Source organism: Nicotiana tomentosiformis, chromosome 2 (assembly GCF_000390325.3).
Source record: "Nicotiana tomentosiformis chromosome 2, ASM39032v3, whole genome shotgun sequence".
NCBI lineage: Eukaryota > Viridiplantae > Streptophyta > Magnoliopsida > Solanales > Solanaceae > Nicotiana > Nicotiana tomentosiformis.
The window spans coordinates 86,943,691-86,955,786 of NC_090813.1; the positions used below are offsets into that span (position 1 = coordinate 86,943,691).

Genomic DNA, 12,096 nt, shown 5'->3' on the forward strand with positions numbered 1-12,096 from the left:
TAGCAGAAAACCATAAGTTATTTGAACATTGTTTAAATTCAATCTTTGTGGAGACGATAATTTTATATACTATTTTTGACTAGCGAGCATTAATTTCGTGTGTGTTTTGCGCTTGTCAACCGTTTTTGTTCCTTTTTGTTCTGTCTGGTATGGGAAGAAGACTGGTTCGATATTTTATATAGGTATAGCGCATATATAGGATGCGCTATACTAAGTATAGCACATCATGTATATGCGCTATATATAAACTTTGCTCGCCAATTTGAAGTTTAAATTTAGTGCATGTAACCCATGCGCTATATCTTAACGGATAAACGTGCCGTTAGGTTATAACGCACTGAAGAAATGCGTTATATTTAAAATGGTTCTCAATTATTTTTTCACTTATTTTTGTGTTTTGTGTCCAAAAAGACTAACATTTTGGTTCCGGATAGATCTGTCAATTGAAACCATTGAAAATAATAATCAGAGAAAGGCTCCAAGAATCCCGGGCCACATTTCATGTGTATATCAAGAGAAGCGCAAACTTTAAGTTTGGTGAGCAAAGTATTGGTCAAGTTTGAAAATTCTTTAAATTCCATTTATTTCCTAAACCCTCTTCACTTAATATACATTAGTCGTGACATAGATAAACTTAAAAGTTAATCTAGGTCAAAAGTAAAAATAAACAACAACAACACCGCTTCAACCCCAAATTAATTGGGATCAGCTCTATGCATCCTCTATATCCATTTGACTTTAACTAAAAAGTAAAAAAGTAGAAAAGTAAAAAAGAAAAGGCAAAATGTGCCATCCTTCCTTTTCATTCTTTGGTCCTCTTTCCTTCACTATTCCTAAACAATATTCATCAAATGTTCATGTAAATTGCCAGAATCTATGCTGCGGACATCATAGATGATGAATGAAATGTTAACGTGTTTCCAGCAGGTATCGAAGAGTGAGGATCACAAACTCTGCGGAGCTCATTGTACCTATGAAGATCAAAGTTATGGAGCTTCATCAATCGCTTCTGCTTTGCACTAAACCGGCTCTGGAAAAAACCTTCAAAAGAAGGTTCTTTGGAGGTCCTAAGGAAGAAAGCATAACCAGCCATGCAGTAAATGGATGTGACATAGAAGCAAATAGGCTCCATTACATCCCATGATAACTCCCAGAAAGTGAGCCTCATGAAAGCTGCAGTCTGAATCACAAAGTAACCTAGTCCACACCACAACTCTCTTCCCACCAATGTTTCTGCCTTCTTGTCAATTGCTGCTTTCTTCACCTCCATTTGTTGAAGCTCCTTCATCATTTTTGGGTCATTTGGTTGGGCCAAGGGTATTGGCATTAGGCCTTTCATGGCTTTCACCACCTGTAGCAACAAAAAAGGGACCAAAACGCTTGGGTAAAAGAATACAACTTCACTTCACATGCCTTATTTCAACTTCAAGATTATATTATAATGAGAATGGTTTTCCCGTTAGTAGTATATTGTCAGTGAGTCTGAACCCATTCATCTATATTGGGCTGATTTGTATGCTAACTCCGATATAGTTAAACAATAACACACAAAACTTAAAATCCTGAATCTGTTTAAACTAGTGCAAATTCCACCAGCGTCTTTGTGAGGGGCCAAATAGACTTAACAAATGGACTCTCCTATAACAAGCAAGACAAATTCTCCTTGTCTTGATTTTCTAATTTTCTACAGTTCCGTTATTATTTCGTTTGTTTCTGGTGGAGGATTTACTAATTTTTGGACTCCACTAAACCTTGGATGTCCTTTTCCTTTCTCTTATTCCTTCCCCACCAAAACAGTGTCTTTTGTCACTATTTCAAAGAGGAAATCAGTTAAGTAAAAACAATTGGATGACGTTTGTTCAAAAATTTGCAACAATTGAAAAGGAAATAAAAGGTTTCTTGGCTTTTGTGGGGAGCAGTTTTAGTAGTAAACAATTTCAGTTTTGCCAAAACTAAAACCAAATGTAAAAATGTTTTTTAAAATTTTTGAACCAAACACCACATCTTCCCCAAATGTTTGGAAGTCTAAAACAGGGGAGGTTGTTAAATGGTGTAATTTTGGGTCTTTGAAAATGGTCCAACTGATGCACTCCCGGATAAAAGTCACCATCTCGTTTTACAGATCTCGAATAACTTTGTTTCACTTTCCTGTCGAAGAAAACATAGAGAAAAAAATAGATAAAAATTCTATTAGTTTTCGGTAGACTTGTAATACAAAAAACAAACTAATAATAATATTTCTCAGAACTGAAAATGACAAAAGAAAAGATATTTGAACATCAAATACTTCTCAGCAAATGCAGCTACGTATGAACTAATTTATGAACATAGACATCAGGTAAATCTGATTCTTGGCGAATTATCAATATCCACAATTAAAATTTAAAAAAATGCACAAAAAGTGAGGGGAAAAACAAAGAAAACCAACCTGGTCAGGCTTAAGGAATACGATATTTCCCAAGACAATTACAGTTCCCGATTGATCGAGCATCTTCGCGAATTCTAGGGCTTGATCATCGTTTGGACAAGCTCCATTGCAGATCTGAATAAATTCCGCGTACGAAATCCAATCCTTTTCTATCTGCTTTAGCCTAGATTTCACCACCTCAAGCTGCGCCAACCTCAGAACCTTCTTCGCATCCGCCAACGTGAATTTCCCCTCCTCCGCATCGGAGTCCTCCTCCGGTATCGGTTTTTGTTGCGGCGGTGGGATGAGCCCATCGAGTCTGATCCTATCTCTAGCAATGTCCATCCCTCTCAGTTTCTCAAGGAGCTTTTCTCCGATGGGAAGAGACCGGAGCTCCGGCGAGGTTGCCACAGAGTCACGGTGGAGATATCGCCAAAAAAATCGATCGTCTCCGGGATCTGGAGCTCTCTTATTAGGATTTGAAGAGGCTGTCGATTTGGTCATGGTTGAGGAACAAATACGGCAGGTTGTTAGGGAAGGACGAGTAATTTTGTAAGCATTGAAAAGCCGTTCAGCTAACATTTTCTTGAACGCCATTGATATACGAAGAAACTCTGTTCTTATTTTGGTAAATATTGCAGGTTACGGATCTTTCAACCATGAGAAAATAGTGTTGTAATCGCCTTGTATTTATAGGTCCTTTTGCCGTTAAAGAAACGCTAGGTTTTTCCTTTTTTTTTCTTTTTTTCTTTTGTTTTTTTGGTAAACAAACGCTAGGTTATTTTATCCTTACCTGCGAGATAATCACTTGTGGCGAGAAAATGAATATTCCCAAAAATATAAGGCAGGTATCATAGGCATTCGTTACGAAAATATCTTATCGTAGATTATTCAACTTAAACGACGTTAGAGAAAAAGAAAAATAAAGTGTGACACAGCAAATTGTGTCGTTTTTGAGCGGGTCATAGCATGATGCCATGATCCAATTCGTTAAATTCATTAAAATAAAAATATGTTGAGGCTTGTATTTTAAAGTGGGGTTATAGTCCTACTTATTCAATTAAACACATTCAAAAGTAATTTTTTACTTTGTTATATTTTTAGCTAAAGAAGATTCTTTCAATTTTAAATAAAAACACCAACCTCTTAGAGAAAAAAATTTATTTTACAAAATATTCAAAATGATTTGGGAATTTTTTCACCAAACGTACGTATTCGTTGGAACTTTTAGTGCCTTCAAATAAGTATAGGCTAGTCGAGCGTATACATAGACAGCCCATTAAACTTGGCCCAATTTTTTATTTTGGCACTCTAACTCAATCTTGTTCCATTTTGGCTCTCCAACCCTATTTCTTATGTTTCACTTTAACACAACAGCTGACTAGATTCAGAGTGTGAGTTGCCTCACCCTGTAAGCGCGTGAGTGAGATTTTTTTGGGCAAATTTCCTTCTCCAACCCATTGAACTTGGCTTCATTTTTTATTTTGGCACTCTATCTCAACCTTGTTCCATTTTGGCCCTCCAACTCTATTTCTTATGTTTCATTTTAACACGAAAGCTGACTAGTCACATAGTGTGAATTGACTCTCATGGTAGGCGCGTGAGGCAGATTGTTTATGGCAAAATTCCTTCTCCAACAGTAATAAAATAACTGTTGGCCCCATTTTTAATCTCCCAACTTCCTTCCCCCATATTTCATCTTCATTATTTCCTTCCCCATTTACTGTTTATATGAAAACCGACCAATTTCAGTCGGTTTCTTAAAAAATAAATTTTGCGGGACACTAAAAGAGTTTTCTGCATTTTTGCGCCAAAAAAAGACCGAAGTTGGTCGGTTTCATAAAAATAAAAAATTAAAAAATTATATTTTGAAATAAATTTTATATTTTGTGAAACGTGTGTGCATGCATATCCTGAAATACCCACAAATTTCATAAATTTTCGAACCGCTAAATTTTCGAAACCGCAAACTTTCGAACCTGTAATGGAACAAGGTTGAGATAGAGTGCCAAAATGAAACATAAGAAATAGAGTTGGAGGGCCAAAATGGAACAAGGTTGAGATAGAGTGTCAAAATGAAAAATGGAGCCAAGTTCAACGGGTTGTCTATGTATTTGGCCAAGCAAGTATGTATACGCGCTGCATTTTTATGTCGGATAAAAGTTTTTGTAATAAAGTGAAACATAAAAAATGAGATTGGAGGGCCAAAATGAAACAAGATTGAGTTAGAGTGACAAAATAAAAAATTGGGCCAAATTTAATAGACTGTCTATGTCTATGTATTTGGCCATTAAAAATTTGACATATCAAAGGTGGTCATCTGATCACCATGCATGTGGTTGGCTAGAGTTGCCCGGGCAATTACCATCCTGATTGTTAACAAAACTAATCATGAGTGATGAGAGCAACTAAGAAATACTAACAACTTTGGGAAAATAATGGTTCAAATCTGCTATATTTTTTTTCTTTTTTACCCAAAAAAAAAAAGAAGAAGGTTGAAGGTATAGAAATCGCAAACGTGTCGCCACATATATTCCGAGGTGGCGGGGTCCCGTAAAGCTGGGGCTTTGCTGTTTATGGCGTAGGGGTAGGACGATTAATATTAATTGGGTTAGTTGAATTGTTTCCCGAAAAGTCGGGAATCGTAGCTTGGAAAATAAAGAACTTGCCGCGTAAGTTTATGCTACTTGAAAATAGTACTTAGCATAAAGTTAATTATACTAATTACGATAGATCATAAGATGTAACCTCCACCAAGTCCAGCCTATTCATAAGGCGAGCCGATGTCCTTTGACGCTTAATCCACAAATATTATACAACCTAGGCTTTCTTTTCTCCATCTTTTCCCATTTTTTCTTTTTATTTTTCTTGTGAATGGGATGAAACGTAAATAATGAAAAGAAAAGTGATATAAGTAAAGGCTTTAGGTAGTCTCATCATCATGCACCTAAATGGTATAAGTTGAAATCAGAAACATTAATTATAATTATTGGACACTATAGCTACAAAGATAACAAAGTTGTAGTCTGTTCTCGTTTTTATCATTAAGACTATCTTAGTTAAACTCCTCTCTATTTTTTTTCTCTTTTCATTTGGTTCATATCCTGAAAAGTGGATCATATTCATTGCGGAATCCCAAAATACTGCTATATAATGACATTTTCTTTTTTTGCTTTTGATTATTTTTTCCTTAGTTATATCTTGTCTTCCCAAATTGTTCCTTTTGAGTATCGCAAATGATTCAAGATACACACGAAGACTGGAGAGATCCATATTTTATTTTTAATAAGTGAAAAAGTCATAACTTGTAGTTCGCACAAGCATTTCGTGATGTGATCGTCGACTGTTTATTTATATATTATTTACTTCTCCATTTATTTATGCATGCTCTCGGCCGTACAGTGTATAAAGCTATAATTGAACTGGATATAGCCTTATTCCTTCTTTACAAACCATTAAAGAATACTTATATGATTCGTATAATTGATGCAGTGACTCTAGACATCGTCAGCCATGGAAGCGCCAAATCCTAAAGAAGTATAATATAATAGACTAAGGATAAAGTATACTATAACTATGCAGCTAATTAGAGATAATGCTGAAGGAATTAAAGATTGGGAGATTAGCTAAAGCGGTTGGAAAGGATGAGATTGACACACCGTTTCTTGCCAAAAGAAAATTCGAAGAGAATATAATTAATGATGTGTGGATTGATGAATATGGTGGGATGGGAATGACGCAGAACTCGTTCCACAGATAGATTGACACGGATGCTACTATAGTCAATCTCCAATCCATGAACCACACATTGAATGTCGTACCTCTTCAGCGTATTTTTCTAATGTTCTTCGCCCATAATTATTTAATTGAGAGTATTGGATGCTTACCAATTGATCTATCAAAGCCATGAATGAAAAAAAACATTCGTTCACTTGGAGGGCAAAATTAAAAGATCAAAATTTTCAAAGGGAATTCAACAAATATACGTCTTATATGAATTGTGCTTTCAATGTTAGGATTAGAAGGTTATGACAGAGACCGATTTCAAGCTGAAATGCCTGGAACATACAGCATCTAAGATCTCGAAAATGAGTGCGCACCATTAAAACATAGAATTGCATTTGATTTGCTGAGTTTGTGTATTCTTTCTTTTCTGATTCCTGGGGTTTGCTCAATAGAACCTTAGCCTATTTTTACGTTAATTTCTACGATGGCATATATTCCCATGAATACAGTCCTATGAATAAAACGATCATACCATAGTTTCTATTCCTCTTCACCACTTTTCTTTGCCTCCCACTGATTTGAATGTGACTATTGATTTTTTTTTAATCTTTTATTGACAATTGATTTATTCTATCATACTAGCTAGTATGGTGAATGCTATAACTCAAATATCCTTATTTTTTGTTCGTGTATCATCATATTTTTAATCTCTTTTAATTATTAAGTAACTTTTTTAGACTAAATAGGCTTTTATATATATATATATATATATATATATATATATATATATATATATATATATTCAAATCTTAACCAATACTAATTGGCACCAATGTCATGTATATTTTTACAAAATGTGTTTAGTACAAATAGTTTCTGTTAAGTAGAAGAGACACAGCAAACCTCGAGCTCCCATGGTGGAACCTAGAAGCTTCGAGAGAGAGTAGTCTGAGAGGAGACAATTTAGAAATGAACTGTGTAAACTCATTAGTTCAATATGTGAGTACAAATATACACACGTGGATCTTCCACTCAATACATGTAACAAACTAACTAATTGCTAACTAATTGACAGTTAAACTAATAACAGTAACTGAATTAAGAACATATAAATACATAGCCCAATACCCCCCTCTCAAGTTGGAGGTGAGGCATTCACAGCCAACTTGCTCAACACAGTGGAATGTTTGATGCCAGTGAGAGCCTTACTGAGAATGTTTGCTAGCTGATTATGTGTGCCAATGTGATGTAAGGATATGAGATCTTCTTGAAGTTTATCCCACACAAAGTGACAATCAACCTTAATATGTTTGGTCCGCCATGGAACATAGGGTTTCTAGCAATGTGTAAGGTTGATTGACTATCCTAATACACAGTCACAGGTGTAGGAAAGGGAATAGTCAGCTCCTCAAACAACTTGCATAACTATGTCAACTATGTCAATTCCCCTATCACCTTTCTAAGAGACCTATATTCATCTTCAACTTCAGCTGAGGAAAGAGAAATTGTTTCCATCTTTTTAGACTTCCAGCTTATAGAACTAGTGACTAACAACACCAAGTAACCACTGACTGGCCTCTTAGAATCTAGGCAGGCAGGCAGGCAGAATCACAATACCCTTTAATGGTGCAGTCATGATCATTGGATAGAAAAATTTCAAGTGTAGGATCACCCTTAAGGTACCTAAGCAAGTGGAATGCAGCCTGTAGGTGGGGTTCTCTAGGATCTAGCATAAATTGGCTCAAGTGTTGCACACCAAAAAGCAATATCCAATCTAGTATTGGTGAGAAAGTTAAGCTTGCCTATCAGCTTTCTGTAGTATGTAGGATCTGAAAGAATAACTCCTTATTTAGCCCTTAGTTTGACAGTAGGATCAAGAGGAGAAGTAAGGCTATTGCAATGGAGACAATCATACTCCTTTAAGAGATCCAGTAAAAACTTTCTCGGGGAGATGATAATCCCATCTTCTTTGTAAAGGACCTCTAAACCAAGGAAGTAATGAAGCTTGCCTAGGTCCTTAATCTTAAACTGGTCATGCAATAAGATCTTCATATCAGTGATCTCTGGTCCCAGTAATAATGACATCATCAATATACACAACAACAAAGATTGTGGAAGAAGCTGATTTCTTGTAGAAGAGAGAATAATCATGTAAGGAATGAACATAACCCCTGGAATAAAAAAACAGTGACCAATTTTGCATACCACTGTCGACTAGGCTGTTTTAGGCCGTATAGAGATTTTCTTAACTTGCAGACAACTCCAGGTGTATACAATACAAAACTAGGTGGTAATTGCATGTATACCTTTTCATCCAAATCACCATGGAGGAAGGCATTATTTACATCAAGTTGGAAGATATCCAGTGTTTCTTAACTGCAGTGGCTATAAGTGCTCTAACAGTAGTTATTTTGACAACAGGGGAATAGGTTTCTGTGTAGTCGATCCCGGCCTGCTGGGTGTAACCCTTTACAACTAACCTGGCCTTGAACCTTTCTATGCTCACATCAGCCCTGTGTTTAACCTTGTAGACCCATCTACAGTCTTTGGCTTTCTTTTCAGGAGGCAAATGAACCAGGACTCAAGTGTTATTTGCATATAAAGTCTCAAACTCTAAAGACATAGCCTCTTGCCAGGCAGGATTTCTTTCCAGGAGGCAAATGAACCAGGTCCCAAGAGTTATTTTCATACCCCCAAACTCTAAAGACATAGCCTCTTGCCAGGCAGGAGCAAGGCTGCTTCTTCATAAGAAGAAGGCTCACTATCATGACATACATTTTGGACAAGTTGTTGACTGTCTAGGAGTAATGAGGTAAGAGACACATGATGATAGTTGGAGAACAAAACACTAAGTGACATAGGAGAAGCAATGGTAACATAAGGTTTTATGTTTGGAATGAAGCGTACATAATCCTTCATGTGGTCAGGCAATTTATGGTGTCTATATGACTTCCTGGTGGCTATAGAAGAGGCAATAGGATTAGGAGTGGAAGAAGGAGATGATGATGAAATGTAGGAAGAGAGAAGAGAGGGGGAACCAGATAAGGATGGAGGCATGTCAGATGGTGAAGCATGGGTTGTAGACCTATTACTAAGGTGGTCAAAAGTAGTAAAATGAGAGGGAAAATCATCAACAAAAGGAACAAATTGAAAAACATATGGCAAAGGTGCAAAATGAGGAGAAAGATCAAAAAGAAATACATTTTCATAAAAAAACTACATCTCTGGAAACAGAGATTTTCTTGGTGAGTAGGCTAAGGACCTTATACCCTTTGTGTCATAGGGGTAACCTACAAAGACATGGGGTGTTGCTCTTGGTTCAAATTTAGTTCTGTGGGGTTTATGAGTGGTAGGAAAACACAAACAACCAAAACTTCTAAGGTGAGAATAAGTAGGCACTCTTTTGTACAAACATTCAAAAGGAGTTCTGTTTTTTAGATGAGTAGTAGGCAATCTGTTGATAATGTAGGTAGCAGTTAATATTCATTCTCCCCAATACTTTAGGGGTAGTTTAGATTGGAACAAGAGTGCCCTGGCAGTCTCAAGGAGGTACTTGTGTTTCCTTTCTACTACCTCATTCTATTGAGGTGTATAGGAGCATATTTTCTGGTGAATAATTTCCTTTGAGTTGTGAGCATCTAATTTTTGACCATGCTTGAATTTTTTCCCACTCATCTCACCAATACCTCACTTCTCACTCTATCTTTTCCGCTCATATCTTCTCACGCGTGTCCCCACTCCACTTTTCTTTGCTCCCCACTCTTTGTCCCCACTCCATTTTTCCTTGTTCCTCATTCCTTGTCCCACATGCTTGTCCCCCACTCATATCCACATATCCCTATTTTTCCTTTACGTAAATACACACACGCAAAGGAGGGGAGTTGGTCTACTGGAACCAAAAAGGGCAGCCATAACCTCCTCTAAAAACGCCCCAAAATCCAGCTTGAAAAGAGCCCAAAAAATTAGTTGCAAAATCCAGGCCAAAAAATAGCCCCGAACACTATCCCAAACCCTGTACAAATCTGTTGTTGATTTTTTCTCTAAAAGGGCCCCAAAAACGAGCTTGAAACGAAGCTCAAAACTGAGCACCAAAACAGCTATGTTACTGCTGGAAATTCAATCACAAAACAGCATTGAAATACCTCCATAAGGTCATCAAAATACTCTCAAAGTCCCAGCTCAAAACAGCTCCGAGCAGTCCTAAGAAATTAGTAAAAAGTGGGTTCTTCAACTGAAGTTAAAAGGAGATGTGAGAGTCGAGTTCGTCATCGCTAGTTTTCGGTCATAGTCGCTGACTCACTGGTGTTTTGTCCGGTTGTTGAATTGCAAACCTTTAAAATTTAGATTTCGGCAATAAAGGTCTGTTTCTTTTACATGTGTACCATGTCTTCCTAATTTGATTCCGGGATTTTGGTTGAATAAGTATTTCATTAATTTTTTATATCTATGTGAATGTTCATTTCATGTCTCAAAAGTGGGTTTACGTAAAAGCTGATTTTGTGCTTGTTGTTATTAGAATACATTTAGCCATTTGTTAGCATGTCTGTTTTTTTGGTGTTCTTAAGGTGAAATTCATTTGTTATAAGGTTTTGTTTAGTTTCATGATTTGTTGGAAATATGACGTGAATTTAATAAGTTTGGTTGTGTTGATTTTTGGTTCTGAGTTGTTCTATTAATAAGTCGTTTGATCAGTGGTTAAGCCATGGGGCCATGTGATATTGAATTCTTGTTTTATAATTGGACTTAAGTAATCTTGATTATGTTCAATCACTAGCCCGTCAACGACCTGTAATGTAGATAATCTTCTTAACCTTACATAATTCATGACCTTACAATAATCTCAAAGTTTAGGAAGAATAATGAGCACCGATAGAGTGCTTTAAGCGTGCATTTAGTTAGTTTATCGCGATTATGTATACGTTCACGTGGCATAATTGTGATTTTCAAAATTAAAATCGAAGTATGTGTTCGCGCATCTTTGGCCAAAACAATCTTAATATAATAAAATAGTATTAATTGTGTACACGTACGTGTGACATAATTTTGTCACAATAAAAAAATGGATTCACACACGTGATTCGTTTCAAAGATAATTTCATATTTTAATAATTAAAAGCGAATAGATAAAATATGAAAACCAATAAATCACAGCTTATCCAAAATTAATTCAAGCCAAGTTGTAGTCAATAAAGCGACCGTGCTAGAATCACGGGACTCGGAAAATGTCTTACACCTTCTCCCCGGTCAACAGAATTCCTTACCCGAACTTTATTTTTGTAGACCAATAATAAAAGAGTCAAATCTTCCTTTGATTAGGGATTCAAATAAAAGGTGACTTGGAACACCCAAAAATCAAATTCCAAGTGGTGACTCTGAATAATAAAATAATCCTTACTTCAAAAATATCACTTTAATTGAAAAAACTCTTTAACCCACAGCAATCCATAACACATATCTTTTGTGGGGTAGAAAAAAAGGTATGACAGTTCTGGAGACTCTGCTGGGGATTCTCAAGAATTCGAGCTTGTACATTGACTTTATTTAGCTTTATTAATTTTTGTATATATTGTAATTTATTTAGGCCTAATGTGTTACTTGTCCATTTTTTACCGTTTTGATATTGTTGAACTGTACATATAAATTGAATCCTCTCTCGCACCCCTCTAAGTCTTCTGATAGTTAGTTATGTTGTGTTTTCCTACCAGCATCACAAAATTTCTGTCTTGAGATAAAGCTAGTTAGCCTACCAGCTTCTGGTGAAGGATTTAGTCACACATGCTTAGGCGGGAGAGCCGTTAGCTAGCCAGTGTTGTTCTACTACTATTGACGCTTGATGCTCCTCGGCTCGGGTTGTCCGCCCGGGTAAGCCAGGTCTAGATACCATCTCCTTAAGGATTTGAAAACTTAGAAGAATAAGCCACAAGCAATGAATATCCCTAATAGGCTACGCTTTATTTGCTTCA

At 36.4% G+C, this 12,096-nt stretch overlaps 1 protein-coding gene across 1 annotated transcript; it reads right to left on the reverse strand.

Annotated features, from left to right (window-relative positions):
* Positions 1-549: 549 nt before the first annotated feature.
* On the reverse strand, positions 550-3,108 carry LOC104110354 (calcium uniporter protein 2, mitochondrial-like). Its single transcript, XM_009619822.3, has 2 exons — positions 2,429-3,108; positions 550-1,351 (listed from the first exon to the last, which is right to left on the reverse strand). Exons 1-2 carry the CDS (start codon positions 3,002-3,004, stop codon positions 875-877), a joined length of 1,053 nt encoding a protein of 350 aa, XP_009618117.1. The 5' UTR covers positions 3,005-3,108; the 3' UTR covers positions 550-874.
* Positions 3,109-12,096: the final 8,988 nt, after the last annotated feature.

Bases quoted from the DNA above. Each gene is read 5' to 3' on its own strand.
- LOC104110354 (XM_009619822.3), bottom strand. From the start codon at position 3,004: ATGGCGTTCAAGAAAATGTTAGCTGAACGGCTTTTCAATGCTTACAAA. The intron at 1,352-2,428 runs GTTGGTTTTCTT...TTGTTGCTACAG, and splicing joins TATTCCTTAAGCCTGACCAG to GTGGTGAAAGCCATGAAAGG.